The following is a 19,848-nucleotide window of genomic DNA, read 5'->3' as shown; positions in this document are numbered from 1 at the left end:
AAGATCGGAATCAGACAATTTTCTTTAGTCCACAGAATCAAGTAATTAAAAAAAAAACTCAGATGGTTTATGTTTTCTACTAATTAAATGCATCAAAACTAAGAATTTCCACCATTTTCAATCTATAAATGCATCTTCCAGCAGCATCTGCTTTTACATAAGAATAATGAAATAAAATCCAGGTAGAGATCTTTCATTATCTACACATTTGTATCTTGTCCAGAGTCTCTTGGAGCCCTGGTCCAAACCCAACAGGAAGTCGGCCATTTTGGATCAAAGCCGCCACCGTGTTTCTTCTATGGATAATTGTTTTAATCATTTATTTTTTGTTGGCATCAGCTACTAAATCCATTGATTATCAAGTTTAGTTCAACTCTTTCACTGAAAATACAAACATATTTTTGTCAAAATCAGAATCGGTGAGTTAGAACTAAAGAAAATATTGATCAGGAAAACCTTAATTGGCGCTGGTACAACAATATAAACAACATTCAAAGAGACATCCATTATCATTCAATTTCCCAGATGAATGATAAATGACTGCGACAGGCTGAGCAGTGTTTCTCTCCAGCTTTTTAGCGTCAGATTGACCTCTGCATTCCTCAACAACAGCAGCTCCACTTTGCATGCATGGATGAAAAATGACACAAACATTCCCTTATCTATCCTTGCATGGTCGCACACCTGTCTGCACACTAGCCTCTAGGATTTTCCTGATTATAATGTCCACGACAGATGAGACTGTGACAAGAGATCACAGGGAGGCTGACTCATCAAAGCCTGGCCCAAATCTAGAGGGCATTCAAAACACAGCCATCACCACAGAAGAGCATGGAGTGCACTATAATCTTCTTCTGACGCTGGCGCTCGCAGTCAGGAATTTACCGCAGCTAAATGCTGCGCAATGCAAGTTTCTTATTCACAAATCCATCTTTATGTTGCCAATAGAAGCTACAAAGAAATAAAACCAAAAAACACCATCAACAGTAAAATTACATATATCTGTGTTTGTATAAATCCCTATAGTTCAGTTCCAGACCATCATGTACACTACATTTGTTCAGCATTGTGGGAAATGTTCTCAGCGCCAGTGACACTCTGACCCCTGCTGTCTTGACAATTTGAAACAATCCAGCCCATTGTTTCTGCAGGCGGGTCTTCTCAGGCGACGGTCAGAGGCAAGACTGCATCATGGTGGCAGAAGACAATGTTGCTCTACAATGACGGGAACCGATGAGGAAAGAGGAGGAGAGGAGAATGGAAGAAGAGAGGGAGAGAGCATACAGAAGATTTATGGACGGAAGAAAGAAAAGGCTGAAGAGGAGAGGTGATGTCCATTAGGTCTAATGCTGTGAAGATGTTCTCACAAGGTTGAAATTTGATCAGCATTTACGCTGGCACATACTAAGAATGGAGCAGGAAATGCTAGAGACAACTACAACTAAAAAAACAAAAAGGTGTGACGCTGAAAACTATTCAAAAAAGATACAATTATTACAATTAAATCTAATTATTTTCCTTTCAGGTGTTTGTCTACAGACTCCACATCTCATTGGAGATTTTGTTTTAGAATATGTATAAAAAGTGAAGGAATGAAAAGCATGTGCTTTTACCTGCACTTTTCAATCTATGCCTTGTTTTCTAGCTATTTACATAAATTTAAATATTGGTTATCTATTAATTAATTCTGCTTCGTTTTTTGCAGGTTTTCTTTCAGAGTTTGAGTGTTTTCACAAATCAAAAATGGCCGAAACAACTTTACTTTAAATAAAACACATTCACATCAATCTAAACTCCAAACCACAGAGTTACAGCAAAGATTTTGCTGATAGAGACACAAATAGATTTAACTGAAACTATTAATTTGCAGGTTTAGTTCATATTCCCTCATGCACTTTTTCTACATAAATTCACTTGTTGCATTACGAGACAATATTCTTTAATATTCTTCATTCACACTCATATTTAGATACTGCTGCTGTTTGTTTTCCTACTCACTCCAATATGAAAACTGTTCTGCATCATCTAATTAAGCCGAATCCTGAAACTAAACAGCATGCATAAAAACATAGAAGGAATTATTGATGTGTCACCTGTACATTAACTGATGACAATAAGCCCGTCACCATGAATTTTGATGCTCGATAAATTGTCACACAAGGTATTGCGATAAACAAATAATATTGTTGTTTTAAGCCAATTTTTAGGTAATAATGATGCAAGTACAACCTCTCAAAGGTCAGGAAACATTGATTTATAAAGTACAATTAACACTGGAACTGAAATAACCAAAACAAATAGACAAAAACAACCGAAACGACTAATAAATAGAGGCAAGATGAGACCAATGAACCATACTGAAGCTTTTAATCATCCAGTCTTTGGTAGAAAGAGACTAGAGAAAAAAAATAAATAAATAAAAATCACACAAATGAAAATTATTGAGCTCATTTTAATTGATCATGCAAGTAACTGATTTATTGCTTATTGCGATGGGATTGAGCAGCATCTGATCACATGCTGTTCGCTGCACATCTTCCCCTTTCCTCCCCAGCCTTTTTCCTGTCAAATTACTATCCAATAAAAGACCACTAGATCCAGACAACTCAATAAATAAATAAATAGATAAATACAATAGCTTTTAGCTAAGACTTCTGATAGGATTAAGGGGGTTGAAGATGACCCACCACTCTTACTCGAATATGAATACAATATGAAGGTCAGGCTATGTACAGAGTTTGATGCAGCCATGAAAAAACCAGATGACTTCAGGTTGAACACACCTTCACTCTAGTATGACAATAGGACATGCATCAATTTGCTTCAACAGGGCTCACTTAAGAGCTCTGAGACTGAATCAATCACTGAGGTTTTTACAGCTGTGGATTCGTTGGTGGTCAAGATGAAAAACATGGAACATGATTGCCTTAATTTGTGATTTATGAACGACCAGAGGCAGTTTAAAGAGGGAACAGCAGCAGCTAAATCACAGGCAAAAAGAAGACAAAAAGGCACACACATAAAAATTTAAATAAAGCAAAACGTTCTACAATAGAGATATAACCTGCATTAGCGCTACGTTCACACAGCAGGGTTTGGCACTCAGTTCCAATATTTATATTTATTTTGTGTGATAGGAGGAAGTGTAGCTTGACTGTGTAGCATGGCAGAAATCTAGGCGATAAATCTACTTATGTTGTCAACTTGGCTAAATGGGGACATGTGACCCTGCTCGTCCTGCCTAGGCCAAGAGCCTCCGATATGTCATAGTGTGAACTACTCAGCTCTTAATGCCAGCAGGGGCTTATCTGCACACTCTTAATTCTGCCTTGCTCTAAACACAACCCAGCTGTTGAGTCTGTTTTTGCATGTTTGTGACTAAACTAACACTGAAGACTGAAACTTTCTTTTAGAATTGGCTGTTTTTATTTGCAACTTGTATTTGGTAATAGATACTGCATCTGTGCTGTGTAGTGGTTGATTAGACTCTTACAGTTACATATCTGTGGTTATATATGTTTGATTGATGTCAAATATGGGAAGGCTTTATTATTCAGTGGTGGGCTTCAGCTTCTAATGGACCCATTAAGGCTGGAAGGATAATGTGGTAGTTAACTGAAACAGGATCTGCTCTGAATGAAAGTTTCAGGACTCATTCATGGTATTCGGACACTGCCGTTATCTCATAATTTAGGTGAGGATGGCCAGATAGGAGCAACATCTTTTAGCAGATTTAATTTGCACCGCTGACCCCGTGACCTGGGGACATGAAATGAGGTAAAGCTAAAATTATTTTTCAGAACAGGCCCAAGGTCCTATTTAAAATTCAGCAGGTTGATTGATAAAATACATCCAGAAATATGAATAAAAGTGGATCTTTTTTGTAGTTAAGGTAAAAAAATGTCTGTTTCCAGCTTTCTTTCTGTTTTTACATATTTTGTCTTACTCTACATAAAACTCCAAACAAATTGAAATCCTAGGTTGTATGGCTGCAATTAACTATTTAAGTAACTGATTAATCTATCAGTTAATCTGGCAATAAATCAAATAAAATGGCACATTGTGCATATTTTTCATTAAACCACTTAAATCTTTTTTATGCAATATTAGAAATAGATTAAATATGCAAAAAAGTAATAATTCACAGTTAAGTTACTTCTGATATCAACATGTGAAAAGATCGGCCCTGTCTGTTTGGCTGAACATCAACAAAGAGCTGATCTGTTGATTTTTTTTTTATGATTAATTGATTAAGAATTGAATAGCAAAAGTGCTTAATAGAATTTTTTTGCATAGCAAAAACTACTCCACCTAAGGAGATCTGGGCACAACTTATTTACAGATGAACAAGGTATTTTTGTATATTAAATGCAAAATATATGTATTTTTTGTACATATTTGGCTTAATTACTCCTTCGAGTGTGTTCTTCCAGAAAGTGTGATGTTTTACAGTCGTTTCGGTTACAAAATGATTTGACGATAATTTCACTAACTGATTCGTCAAGATTTATCAGATTAATTGTTTCAGCTCTGTAAGTTTTTGATTAGCAAACCAGAGGAAAACAGAAACCCATATCCATGGTAATGACACTGAACGTGACGAGCAGAGGGACTGTGTTGTGTATCCTTTGGTAAACACGGATTAAGATTAGCTGACATGTCAGAATGAAAGATGAAGCTGTACAAAAAGAACCTTCTGTAGCTTGACAGTGGTGAGCGTTTGCAGGCAGGATACAGTTAATCACAGAGGCAGAGGATACTGAGACTGAGGAAGCTATCCAAGTAGACACCATAGTGGCTTGAATGCTTCTAGAGGCCCAGCTATAAATAGTCAAGGACTACCCTAATGCCCCAACTCCTTATCAACACTGGAGGGCTTTTGCTTTGGTGCAAGGAGCCAAGGCTCTCGCACGTGGCACTAAATTTGACCACAGGACACACACTTAATGTGGGAGAATCACTTAAAAGATAAACCTTCGCACACTAATAAAACCGTGCTCTTACAATCTCTCAGCATGAGTTTATAAACCCATATAGCTTTAATTGCAACATTTATAAGCTAAATTCCAATACAATTCTAATAAAAAAACAAAAAAACTTTGATATAAAGGAATAACAACACAGATTAGATAAGTGCATTATCATATAGCTGTGTGATATAATTTAAATTACGCCTGTCAGCAAGTTGGTTTATTGAGAAAGACTAAGCTAAATAAGAAACAGGTTTAAAGGTACATGTTAGACAATATATTGTCACTAATTATATAACTAAACCAGTTAAATGACACTGTATATAAAAATTTACGCCAAATTTTTCTAAATAAATGGCTCCAAAATTATTATGATAAGCAATAATATTACTGTTTTGAGACCATTTTCCAGTAATATATTGACAATGGGATAATAATTCAAGTACGCCCTCTCAAAGACAAATAAGAAATAAACACTGGAACTGGAAGATATTTTAAATGTCCAAATAAAAAACACAGCAACCAAAATACTCCTTTCTGGAACAAACTTCCAGAAAACTGTAGAACAGCTGAAACACTGACTTCCTTTAAATCTAGACTAAAAACCCACCTGTTTAGTATTGTATTTGAAACGTAATCAATTACAAATTTATTGATGGAACTTGACTTAATGTCGTGTTTTGATTGTTGACTCTATGTTGCATTGTGTTTCTGTGTTTGATATGATGTAAAGCACTTTGAAATGCCTTGCTGCTGAAATGTGCTATACAAATAAAATTTGATTGATTTGATTGATTGATAGTTAAAGTATTGATCTGTTGTGGTGAGGCTGAATTTCTCTTACCTGAATTTCCCAACTGTTTGTAAAATCTGTACTCCAAATGGAGCTGTGGCGCCCTGGACTTTATGGGTTCCTAAAAGAAAAAAAACAAAGAAATGATAAATACACAGCAGATAATAAATCAAATCCCATCGGTCAACTTAAAAATTTCCATTTCATTTTATTAATTTCATTATTATATATTTGTTAATCGAAGCTATGCTCTTGGAAAGAGATGATTGAACACTCTTTTGCTTAAGTTGACTGTGAGGGATGAGGTTGGATGCAAAGTGTTTTAAGCTGCTACACAGCAGCTTTTGTGATGACATGGCTGATATTGAAGCCACCAGGTCCCACTGTTCATTATATTGCCAGCTGAAGCCTCACAACCTAAAATGTAATCTGATTAACCCCACTTTGGTGATGACAAGGGCATTTCAGACAAACGTAGCGAGGTTAGAACCAACACAATCAACTTAATTCCTTGCCCTTAATCTGCCTTAATCTTCAATATTCAACTTGATTGATTCAACAGGCAAACGACAGTTCGGTTAGAGCAGCGTACAGCATTTATGCTTGAAATGTCCTTCAACATACCATAAAATTATGTCAACATGTAACATATGTTTGACTCCAAAAAACATCAATACCAGTTGGTTAAGTTGGGAAAAAATCTTCTGCTTTCCTAGCTACACACTGCCAGCCAGCTATGTGAAAAAATGCTTTTCTCTGACAAAAATTCAGCTGCATTCAAGATATTTCTGGTTGTGAAAAACAGAAAATTATGGTGTGGAAAACACAAGCAGCCAGTCATCTGCTAATATCAGCCTATTGATACTTTGTGTAGCTCTATAAAGCTCAGACAAAGAAGAAAAGAAAACAGGGATCATATTCTTTACAATGTTATATTTTTAAGGGAGTTTTAGCTGTAGGATATAATTGTTGTTTTAAATAAAGGCACTCAGAACAATTTTGTTCTATTTTTAACCCGGTTCGTCACACCCGAGAATCTCACATCAGCCGAGGTCAACTGATGATTAAACCTATTTTAATCACGTTGCAGGAAGACACAGAGGGGGAAAAATAACACAAAGGGCAGAAAAGATGGGGTTTGGACTTTTAGTCATTAAGCAAAGCACCCTAATACAGAAAAGGTTTCTCATAAATTCAAAAGAAGGAGAGTAAAAGGCAAAATGAAATGAAATGAAGGCACAGCAAGGTGAGAATAAGGAGAGTCTAAGAAATGGCCAGTTGTATCCATTAAGAAATCAGAGATACATGTGTAATTAAAGTGCTAAATATTAATCCATTTTTAATCTTTTGTTTTTAGATAAAACTATCAATAACCAGTTGGCTAAAGATTGGAGACTTGATCAACTTTTAAAATACAAATTGGTAAACAAAAAACTGAAAAAAGAAGCATTTTTTGGTTCTTTATTCATCAGATGGAGAATTAAAAACTTCCAATATTTCATCAGTTAATTCATCAACTAACATGTTATTTTATGTACTTTTTCAGCTTAAATTAATAAAAAATGTCTTAATGCAAAACTATGAACAATAATGAAACTCTTTCACTTTCTGCTGAAAGAAAGTGAAAGTAAAAGAAGAAATCATCTTTTTTTACTTGGAATAAATCAAAATCTGTCAAAATGGGCTAAACAAGACCAGAAAATGGTGTTAGAAGAAAAACTCAATAGAAATGTTTGTCTATAAAAAAAAAGAAAACTAAAATGCCTTTCACATATTTCTCCTGATAATCCGGGTTGATTCCACAAAAACTATATTTACACTACAGGAAAATACAAAAAAATAAAAAGATATTGGATTATTTCTCTATTATCTGGTCATTTGGTCAGCGCAGGAGACATCACGGCGAGAATAAATGCAACTATGTACACAACAAAGACGAAACTGAGTGGAAGACAAGAGGCAATAGAGAGGAGTGGAGGCCTGTGGGAGTGAAACACGTGACTGGTTTGGGAGGTGGAGTGGGGAACTGCTGCAGCGTCATCCACCTCCCACATGAACACAGACGAGTGTGTCTCACACAAATCAGGCCACGGCAGAGAGAACAGGGACAGAAAATACTAAATATATAAATAAAGAGGAGGTAAAAAAAATAAAACAGATGGCAGCAAGCTGCAGGAACCTTTAAAACAGCTTACAATGGGAAACACAGGCTTATGGCAGCTTCATGTACTTAGGAGTCATCTTTATTCCCAGCAGATGGGCTAAGCTGTAGCTGTGTAAATGACCAGGGCCGAGGTGCAGGAGCCTGATGAGGCAGGGTTTTTCATCACTAAGTTTTCTGAGTCTTTGGTACAAATCATTTATAGCTTCACCTTCCTTTGTGCATACCTGAACAGTCTTGAATAGAAATAAGAATACACGCAAGGATAAACTTCCTCGAAATTATGGAAAAGGTTGTTTTAAGGAGGAAAAAAGCTGTTATCAACATTTGACGTGAGCACAGGCCCGGCAGCATGGGCGGGCATTGCCCGCCCACAGAGTCAGCCATGCCCCCCCGGACTGGAAGCTGCTCGATGTTTTTACCTACAAGTGGCCAACTCTCTGTTATTCCTATATCGATTTGATACAGTAGGGGCTTTCGCACTTCCCATATCTGTGCCTTTTGTCATTTTTTTTTCAGCAGTTAAAACTGTTTAATCCGTTGTTAACACGTCGTAACCTGCTTTTCCGAGCCGCCTTTAAACGCAACATGAACACTAAGATGCTCGCGCTGGGTTATATCTGTGTGGCAGCGAAGAAGACCTGCTGCTGCTGTGCAGAGCTGCACAGGTGTGTGTTAGAATCATAGCAGCAAACCAGCAAAACGCAAAGAACTTTGCACAGTTTTTTCCCCAAAACTAACCGACTGAGTTGAGTAAAACTGTTGGATACAGGTAATGTTAGCTAAAGGATGACTAGCTAATACCAGTACAGAACCTTAAGCTTGTTAAAAAGTAGCCTGTATGATGTTATCTATGTTCAAAAGTGGGTAGTACTTGTTACACTTGAGTAACTTTTTTGGAAGGTACTGTACCTTTTTCTTTTACTTAAGTCATATTATTATTGCGACATAGATTCATTTTGCCCCCCCAAAATAAGCCGATGCCCCCCCTGTTAAACTCGTCTGGTGCCGGGGCTGCATAAGCAGCTCAATCCGCGTCGTACTTTCTTCAAAATACAGTTGTTTCCACAAACGTTTCAAAGTCCTGCTACTGATAATATGATGCATACATGCTTAAAGATTTAGCATTTTCTTATGCAAAAGTGTAACATAGCAGTAACATGCTTTTTCATGTAGGAGTGCACATAAAATTACGACTATATTCTGGTAATTTCAAAAACTAAAAGTTTGTTAGTCTGGCCCTAACGCTCTGTCCTACATGAAGAGTTTTATTTAAAATGATTAATTCAATATGTTTAAATTAAAAATCGTAACACATGAGGGCATGGTGAGGAAAGAAAGTGAATGCTGCTTGCCAGTAGGAGCAAGATGGACAGCTGGGATGATCTAATGCAATGTATAAATAAATATCTGCGTTGTTATCATCTATGAACCCGATGTGACTTGTGACACAGTGTGTATATGTATGCCGCGTCCAGAAGAACAGACCCAGCATTATGCATACGGCCCAGAATAGCTGCTGACCTTTGCTCGCTCACGCTGAACCATTTCACAACCTGCAGTGTGATTAATTTATTCTTGGGCTAATTAGCTCTTATTTCAGTGTGCAGAGTTTTGCTGAATGATCCCAGACAATTGAAAATGGCGGCAGGTATCTTTATTGACGCTGTCTGTAAGATCAGAGGTGTCTGTGGTATAAATGAGAAAGCGTTTTCAGAGAGCAACAGCTGGCTGCTGTGCAGCACATCTCCAGTTTCAGATTTAACATACTGAGATGGAGCCATTAGCTGCCTAACAAACTCCAATGTGATTATCTTGGACTGGAGGGATTGCACAGAACTGAACTATAACGGTTCAATCAGGACTTTTGTAGTTGTTGCATAGCCCCAAATTTTAATAGAGGGTTTTATGATCGCCGCCAGACTCAATGGCACATATTTATAAAGCCAATTCTACATTAAAATTACACTCCATGGTGTAATTTTAGTGTAAATTACACCAAAATTACACCATGGAGTGTAACATTTCTAATTACAGCGACGTGACATCCAGTTGCTGTCGTGTTATAGCACATCTGGCAAAATAAATATATTGCGAGTCCTAGATTTATGTATTTTATACACAAATTAAGGAGTTTTTGGTTTGGCAGCCATGATCAAAAGTCTTGTAAATTTTTTGGGAAGCCATCGTTTCTTGATTTATGAGCTGGAGGTTTTGTTACAACCCTAGTTACTATGATAATATTTGTGATATTCCTAGAGATGTACTTATCAATCGACCAAAGATTTAAATCATGTTGTTATTTTCCTTTGATTGGCTCTGATCAGAGCCAACAAAGAGAAACAAGTGTCTAATGTAGCAGTATTTAAGTAAGGTAACTTTTAGCTCGACATACTGAAACTTCAGAATGGTCCAGTTTGTCTCTTTTGTGTATCAAGCTTGCTCAATTTCTTCATTAGATGCTATTTATTCTGCCAAAACAATAATTAGCATTAATAAAGCAGATGTACCGACACAGCACTTCATCCAACCAGTCATAAAAAAGCCTGTAAGGAAAATATTATGCGTTTAACTTGAAATAAAACATTTTTAAGCTTTCGAAAACTGCTTAAATATCATCTCCACTCATAAAAGCACACCTATATGAATGCCGTGTGCACTATGTGTTCAAGCCACAGACTGAATAATCTTACAGACAAATTACAAAAAGTTTGTTTTTTGGGGTATTTTTTACTGCTGATGGAACGAAACTTAGTGCTGGGTGAAGCATGAGGGATGAACCACAGACAAAAGTAAAATGGTTTCTTTTAATATTCAGCAGCTTTATTGTGAAAATCTTCTTATTTGCACAAATTTCTTCAGTCAAAAATTATTTTAATGGAATTACTATTGCTATTTGAAAACGCATAATAAAGACAGCTGTATTTGTGATCTTGTATGATTGTTTAAAAAGCGTAATAAACCTAGATGAATGGAGATTTAGCTTTAAGAACATTATTGACATTTTCTTACTAAACAGAACTTCAGCAACACCTTCTGCTGCAATCGTCACCTACTCTGAATGCACGTTATGGATTTCAAGACGTTTTTTTAAAACAAAATAAAAAAAAAATCTGCATTTCCTTGTTTTGTCTTCAAGTTCTCATACAGTGAAAGCTTGTTTATACCCAGGAAGTTGACCCCCCCCTCCAAAAAAACACTTTAGTGCAACAAATCTGTCAACATATATTGAGAAAGAAAAAAAAACTAAGGCGCAAGTACTTTGATAAGAATATGAAGAAGTGAAAGGCTACTGTAAGACGAGAGCAAAATGTACATAAAACGTACCTGGGCATCCACACAAATTCATGGGAAGTTCCCCTCACATGAAGCCAAGAGGCACATCTCCTTTGTCCAGTAACAGAGGAGCAAGGCGTGGCATGAAAACAACAAACGCTGTTGTGTTCTCATTGAATCTGTACTTGATAAATACCGATTTAGTAGGTCCTAAAAAAGGCTGGTAATGACATAGACATTTCTCTGGTATGTTGCGATTCGACTTTGAGGCCCCCAATTTTTTTTTTCTTAAATTTTTTGCCTTGAATTTTTATTTACCCTCAAAGACTGGGCGTACCAAACAAAATAAGGCAATTACATCAGCAAACACTGAGTGGTAACTCCTACCGCTGCACACGTGTGTCACTATCAGTGTGAAAATAAAAATATTATGATTTTCAGCTATTGAGACAGCAGCTATACTTTATGTCTAATACAGAGTTGCTTCAGAGTGAATAAAAATAAAAAATGATTTCCCTTACATACATTGTTCCATCCAGATATTTGCAGTCAGGATTAAAACCTGGTATTCTAGACACATACTTGTCATTTTACAGCATTCGCTAAGTGAAACTGAATTATAATCACCTCAAAGTCAGAGAACATCGCTAACATTCATCAACACTGAATAAGTAGAAGTGTCCCAAAAGAGTGTTACCTATAAACATAAGCAGCAATATTTTCCTTCTTAGGATGCATTCACACCAGCCCTGTTCAGTCCGCTTTAATCAAACTCTAGTACGTTTGCATGGAAAGTCTGGTTCATTTTGGGGAGGTGTGAACACATAATCAAACTCCAATGTGAACCCAAAATGAAAACACTGGTCCAGCTACAAACCTTGGTGTTGATTCATTTGAACTGAACTCTGGTGTGGTTCAAATGCATATGTGTATCCCAAGCAGACCAGAGACTGCTCTAAAAACAGGAAGTTAACTGTAGTGCAGGGAATTCTGGGTTAATATAACCAAATGAGATGCACTAGCAAGAGAAATGGTTCATAGTGTTTCACCAAAGACAAAACAGAAATCCTAAAACCACGAAAATCCATTTTGTGACAAAGGAAGTTGCACTCTCGTCTTCTTCTGAGGTTTTCATGCTGTTTCTTTTGGTGGTTCTTCGTGCAGCGCCACCACAGGCGAGCAGAGGAACTGGCTTTTCAAAGGGTTTGGTTGGTATGACACAGAGCAGTGTGAAAGCGAACCACACCAATGTCCTGTTACAATAAATTTTTCTGGATGATAAATTGGCCCAGATATATTGTTGTTTTGTGATCATTTTAAATAATATAATGGGAATGGCATAATAATGCAAGAACACATTCTTGAGTTAAAACCCTAAAATGTGATTATGAGTAAAATGTAAAAAAAAAACAAAAAAAACATTTGAAATGCTCATCATTACCCCTCAACAAAATCCATCCAAAAATCCTCTATAAACTAAGAAGTACAACCCTAATTGTTCCTAGTGGAAACATGCATTTATCCTGTTTGGTGACAGAGCATTTAAAGTCTTAACATCTTTAAATCTCCTTCTAAACATGTACATCTCAAAACTGTTAAAAATAGCCCGAGGTGTGGTTCTGGTCTTCTTTTTCCTCCTCTGTCAAATTATAATCATCCAATACTGTCTCGGTTATTTTGGTTCTAGTTTACCTCTTCAATTAAAATGCTTTAAACACAGGTTGAAGAGCCATAAGTGGAAACTCATTCCGTCACCTAGATCTAATAAATAGAGTGACCTATAGTTTCTCATATTAAATTAAAATAATGAACAATGTCAGTGTCTCCGACAGGAAAGGTTCAAATGGAATAAGTGAATAGTGCTTCACCGTGATCCATCCAGGATGTTACCCTTGAAGGTGCAATTACACAGCACACAGTGCTTCGCAGGCACACACCCTACTCCATTTTCCAACCCATTTATTTTGTAAGGTTACAATTTACACTAAAGCATTTCTGACCAAAACCGCATCATCATGCTTGATGCTGCACAATTTATCTGCTCCAACAATTTTCCAAGCAAGACCACTGGTGAAAGTTTTAGAACCAAAGCTTCTCAAAGAAACAACAATGTGCGTTTGTGTGAACAAACAGGGTTGCTTCTGGCTACTGATTAATTAGGGGATTAGCTAGTTGACTGAAGGTAGGCTTTTTACATGCTGTTGACATCCCAGGATTTATTCAGTCTGCCCAGCATGCACTCCCGAAGGTCTGAGAGGGCTAAGGGAGGACCTTAAATCGTCAAAATGTCACTTTAATTCCAGAAAAACATGCTGATAAGGCTTTTGTGGCTTCACAGTTCTCCGACAACTGCCTCATGCCCAGCTTGTGTAAGCTGCTGAGCTAGACTGCAACCAGAGCTGCTTATCATGCTTCAGTGGGAGGCAGACAGGAGAGCTGGACACAACACCTCAGATTTCCATCCCAATATCACGACTGACCGGCACAGAGAGTGACTCCACTCAGAGAAACCATCTCGCTTAAATGCCTCTCCATTAGTGACTCAGCCATTACATAAAAACAGGTACAGGAGGTATTCATCATTAATGTTCAATATACACTGCAAACAATTACCAACAGAAACATAACCTTTGCACATTTCTGAGAAAGGTTTTAATGAAAGATTTCTGATATTAAAAGATGAATGGGAATCTGGCTGATGGTAACGGATGATCACGTTTGTGTCTATGGGTCAGTCCCAAACTAAAAATGTTACATACTGTTCTGGAAAAAAATAATAGTCCACTTAAAATGATTGGTTTCTCAGATTTTACTTTTTATACGTGTATGTTTGAGTAAAATGAACATTGTTCTTTTATTCTATGAACTAATGGCAACATGTCTGTGAAATTACAAGCAAAAATTTAGTATTTATTTGCAGAAAATAAGAAATGGTCAATATAACAAAAAAAGATACGGTGCTTTCAGACCCCAAATAATGCATAGAAAACAAGTTCATATTCATTTAGAAACAACAATACTAATGTTTTAACTCAGGAAGAGTTCAGAAATCATTTATTTATTTCTTTTATTTATTTATATATTTATTTGTATTTGGTGGAATAATCAGGAGGTTTTCAATGGGGTTCAGTTTTTTCAGAACTGTATTTAACCATTAACCAGGCTGCATGGTCAACAGCACTCTTTGGTATGGAAGTTGTTACTGAGGAAATTAACATTAAAATGTTGCTAAAGCAGAACAAACGCATAGACGAGTTATGTCTTAATAACATATTATTAAGAGTTGAATGCTGAAAAGGCAAAGTAATGATGAAAAGCAGGCAGGGACTGAAGCATTCATGATTGGAAAAATAAAAAATGTCAATAATCAGACAGGAAAATATTTAAACTCTGGAACAGCGATCTTCTGTCACAACAAAAAACAGCTTATGGCTAATATTTGAATTGTTGAAAAAGAAATGGAAAAAAAAAACTTAAAAAAGAAAACTATTTTCTATAAATGTCAATAGAAGTCTAGAGAAACACTTTTAGTGGCTGAAGGTATCATAACTCTTTCAGCAATGAGCAATACAGACAAAGTTTTCATTCTATCAACAGACATGATAAAAACAAAAAAATTCATCATTAATTTGTTTGCATAAGTCCACCACTGCTACCTTAAGTAAAGTAATTGTGCTGTTTCATGCTGAAGTATTTAGTAATACTGTTATTGACTTTGCAGAAGAAAAACATATCAGCCAAAACGCATCTTACATTTGGGGGTATATTTTAAATTATTTGATTTTGATGGAGAAACTAACCTGTGTAGTAACGCATTTGTCATGTTAAAATTGACAGCAATAACTGTATAATAATTTCTTTATTTTTTATTCTATGAATTTTCAAACCTACATTTGTTTTTGTGTACATTTTTGGGTAATTGTATATTGTTGTCTAAATCCATTGTAAACAAGTAAAATTAGTGAAAAAAGTTGTCCTTTTGTCATCCTTATTTAACTGATATTGAACACATAATGCAAGTCTCCTTCATATCCATCTTTCACAAAAAAAAATTAAAACTAAAAATGTACATTTTCACATCTGTACATCAACAAATATTAGTTTTATGATCTGTTTTTTTGGTAATCAGACAGACTATAAATTCATTACTCTCAGTCCCTGTAAAACGCTGCAGTGTATGGACATGGCTGACACACAATGCACAGTGGGGCTCTGTTCGTCCTCCCTAGACAGTCACTCCAATATCAGCCTCTGACAGAAACACCCTGCACTGTACAATGAGTGTCAACACTACAGAGTTCACTTATTGCTGTCCCACAAGCTTCCCAGAGATATTACAGCCGCTCATCGTGGCCAAAGGGAGTAATCGCTGAGGAGAGGATTCTACGGCTAATTATCACTCATAAACCGATGATATCAGAAGTGATTGTGAAAAGTCCACTTCACCCTCCTGTCTCACTGTGAAACACAGGAGAGGAATAGAGGCTAATATCCAAGCTGGAAGGGATCAATGGCATTTTTAAGATAAACTGAAGACAGATGGAGAACTATCGGATGGCTAATTTAAACATTCAAACTTTTTTTCTTCCCTTAGAGATCCCTGGATCGCCCCTAAAACGCCCAGTGTACCCTCGGTCGCATAAAGGTCTGTCAGTTAGAGAAAACATGCAGCTGGACCGACGGTCGTGTCGACAGGGCCTTCCAACAAAGGCAACCTTTCAGCACTGTTTCTCCCTTCTCTCTTGCCTTTGCCACTACGTTTACAGCAACTGAAAGGAGGATAGGCGTGCAACACATCTGTCTGATCATGTGCTCACAGTGGCATTCCCCTTCATCCCAGCTGCAGGAAGGTGTGCCTCAAAGAGCAAAGCAACTACACAAGAAAAACAGACGATAAAAAGATCTCAACAAAACGCCAAATACCCCTCCATAAACTGGCGTTTATAATCTATCACAAACAAGAACAAAGAGATTAAAATCAGGCAGCCATATCAGAGTAATAAACAAAGTCACTTTCCTGGCTGTGTGGTAAATCATCAATCCTTATTCAGGCAGTCAAAGTAATAAATTTTACCATTAAATTTTTACTGAGAAGACAAGTTATTTAGATTTTTCGTAATTAATATGTTAAGATTAACATTTGCTAATTTTCTTTTTTTCTACGTAGACCAAAAAAAATGCAGCACTAGGCCAACTGATCAATTGACTCTGGGGAAAACAGATGTTGGTCTCATAAACTAAAACAACTTGTAAATTAATGGATAAATAATTGCATGACTGCAAAGGGCTCCAGAATGCAACCACAAACTCTGTTGAGTCAAACCCTTTTCTTTTTCCCTGGCTGCACTGGTGCAGCTAACATTTGTGCAGTCATGAATATTTTTTCCTTTCTGTTCAAGTTGCATAAATAAAAAACAACTATACAAGTTCAGTGCTCAGCGTCAACCTGTCACCAAACCCTACTCTGCCTGCAGCTTAGTCAGGCACCATTAAGGCCTCCCAGTCCGAACTGGTTTGTCTGTTGAACTTAGTACCACCTTCTCAGATTTAATGGAGTACCCATATTGTTGTCGAGGATATGACTCCTAAAATATTATAATGGTTTTATGTCAGCAGTGGTCAAAGGAATCTTCGTTTTTTCCAGTGGTGGACTAAACTAAAAAGTAAATTATAAAACACTAATCATAAACATTAGTCCTGCTAACATTAAAGAACTACACCAATACAGTATTTAACAGAAGCTAATGCTAAAGAGCTAAATCCAAATTATATCTGCCCTCAAAAGACTACAACCCTCAAGCACCAATGTAATTCTGAAATAATTTGCATGTTGCATGATGCGCTCAGATATTGTATGTATTTTTATATCTTGTTCTCTACTGTCTGTGTTTTATTTTGCTCCTGCATGTTAAAGTTACAGTGAGGAAAAACCTGTAACTTTATTTTACAAAAAAGTAAGTATCGAGTCCGCTGCTGTTGTTCCGGGGGAGGGGGGAGGGGGGGAGTGGTGCGCCGCAGTACTCCGATGTTGTTTTGTTACTCATTCTGCTGCAAGTTGGCTCAATTTTGACGCGCAATACATAACCGGTAAAATCCGGTTTAGGATTTTCAAAATAAAAGATCCAGAAGTAGTTCATTATTTCTTGCGCGACCCGGTACCAATTGTACCGATACCGGTCCGGTGGTTGGGGACCACTGCTCTAGAGCCTAATGACCTAATTATTCTATTCAGGTGTGGTGCAGCAGAGGCACTTCTAAAAGTTGCAGGACACCAGCCCTTGAAGACTGGAGTTTGACACCCCTGAGTTAAGGGTTCTCTCTGGGTACTCTGGTTTCCTACTACAGTCCTGCTGACTAGAAGGTGAACTGACTTCTCTAAATTGCATGTGTGAGCAGGATTATATGTACTGAGCGTCCATTTTCCATAGGATGAACTGGCGACCTTTACAGGATATATGCGCCTCCCACCCAATGAGAAGGGCACAAGCCACCACCGCCCTAACAATAAATGGGAAGAAACAATGACTGGACAGACGGAGGTCGAAACACCAATGATGCAACTTCCTTAAAAATCCCCAAGAAGAGTCTCAGATTTTCACTCGACTTCATATGTCACATTTGAAGACCAATAAAGAAGCTTAGAGGATCTTCTCTGCTTGTAAAAACAAGGATCTTAACGATGACTGGACTGTGCGTTTGTGCTGCAGACATCATAAACTCACAACTTGTTCTGGGAAGCACAACATATCACCATAGCAATAACAGTGTGCAAAATGTTAATATCACAAAGGATTGGAATGAAGTAATTGTATTGTTACTGTGTCTAATACTAATTATCTGCCGAATTGAGTTTCATGGCACTAGATGTTCAAGATGCTAAAGTACAAAGAAAGGAAGTATCTACTTCAATATTTACCAATATTATCACCACTGCATGATCTTCTAATCTTATGCGGCCCTTTAGTTATTATTTTAATAAATAGCAGTGACATTAACAAATGTCAGTTACCTTTAACAAATTGATGGCGAGTGAGTCATGAGCAACACGCTGCACAAAGACAACACATACGATGCTTGTTCATTAATTTGAAGCAGAAACTGAACTCATTTTTCCCCAACAGTAGAAATGGCCATTCTAATTTTATTTTTCATTTAAGCTTTTTTTCATACAGTCAACTATTGTCCTTCTACACTGACCTGTTTTAAATTTAAAACAGATGCTGTTTGTGTTTGCTGATGAAAAGATGAAAAAAACATCCATAACAAAATATTTTTTGTACATTTTAAAACCATCACATCTCTATATCTCTAAACTGCATTGAATTGTTAATCCCCAAGTGAAATGACAAAAATGTGACTCTTCAAGATATCCAGTAACTTAGTAGACAAAGTGATAAAGGAACAGTAAACAGACTGGGTGCATCCAAATATTGCAACTTACTTAAAACCCAGAGCAAAACATTAGTCAGAAGACTTGCATCATCAAATTCCCTTTTATCTGTAAGACTCTGTAAGCATTATTTTAGATTTGATGCGTAATTGAGGTGACAAACATAAAAGGTCACAGTGTGGTGCTAAGTGCATGTTCATTTTTTGTTGTTTTCCATAAGGCGCCCCCTAGAAAAAAATTTATTTTATTTTTCCTCTGTGGATTAATTCAGGTTTTTTTTTTACTGAATTGAAATAAATCTGAATGATGCAAGTTAAAATCAAGTTTGAAGATGAAATTTACAGCAAAAAAAGCCTGTTTTCTTCCCAAGAACTTAAAAATAACTTGTAAAAATACAAACGCGACCCTGTTTTCATTGGGTCTTTCTAGAGTCCAGCACTTCATCCTCTCTATGACTCATCCAGATAGATGCTAGAGGGACTACAAGGTCCTGGCGGCAGATGAAGATGGCACTGCTGCTTGTCCAGATATAGCTGGACACCACAGAGGTAAAAATACCCAACAGATGGGAGGTTCTCAAGCTAAAGGGGCAGAGGCAGAGAGTGCAATTAAAGATTTCAGGAGAGCAGAAGTGCAATTATGGCTTTGTGCCAACCGCGGCGCTTTTGAATGCCCACGCACACATCCTGGCATCCGCATGAGAAAGAGTCATGACAGATGAGGAAACATACATGGAAGTAGCTGTAGGGATAATGATGAGAAGACCAAGAGTATGGACACTAGACTAAACCAGAATTTCAGTTTCATGTTTCTGACATCAAAGTGTTCATGGGGAAGAACATATGACTGATCAGAAAGCAATCCAAACTCTACAACTGGCAACAGAAATGATGTTAAGAGAAGTAGGCGTTCAGAGGAAAATGTTGGGTAATCAGAAAGCCAACAAGCCTCGACATTTCATGTGGTTTCACCGAAATAAACATCACAGATACTGAACAGTTTAAGAAAAGTCTAAATTTCTAAAACAAGGTTCCTCAAATGTGTCCCAAAGTATGGAAATGTAGTTTGATGTAGTCTGGATAAGAATATATAAGAATACATCTATCAGAACAGTTTAATCTGAAATTAACTTTATAAATTATTGGATTTAGGCGGTGTACTGTGAGTTTTTTCGCCCTCTTCTTTGCCATAACAGAGGCAGAAACGATCATGAGGTCCAGATGTGGGAAAAAGGCGGACTCTATTCACTTCCTGTTTC

At 36.9% G+C, this 19,848-nt stretch overlaps 1 protein-coding gene across 7 annotated transcripts in view; it reads right to left on the bottom strand.

Moving 5' to 3' along the window:
• Positions 1-19,848, bottom strand: part of LOC102231174 (casein kinase I) — a 46,858-nt gene that overhangs the window by 19,195 nt on the left and 7,815 nt on the right. For all 7 annotated transcript variants that reach the window (XM_023339542.1, XM_005803907.3, XM_023339545.1 and 4 more), the window contains exon 3: positions 5,815-5,884. In XM_023339542.1, coding sequence (XP_023195310.1) covers positions 5,815-5,884 — 70 coding nt within the window. The remainder of the gene's footprint in view (positions 1-5,814; positions 5,885-19,848) is intronic.

Source organism: Xiphophorus maculatus, chromosome 9 (assembly GCF_002775205.1).
Source record: "Xiphophorus maculatus strain JP 163 A chromosome 9, X_maculatus-5.0-male, whole genome shotgun sequence".
NCBI classification, from domain to species: Eukaryota; Metazoa; Chordata; class Actinopteri; order Cyprinodontiformes; family Poeciliidae; genus Xiphophorus; species Xiphophorus maculatus.
This window is presented reverse-complemented; position numbering and strand designations above follow the sequence as displayed.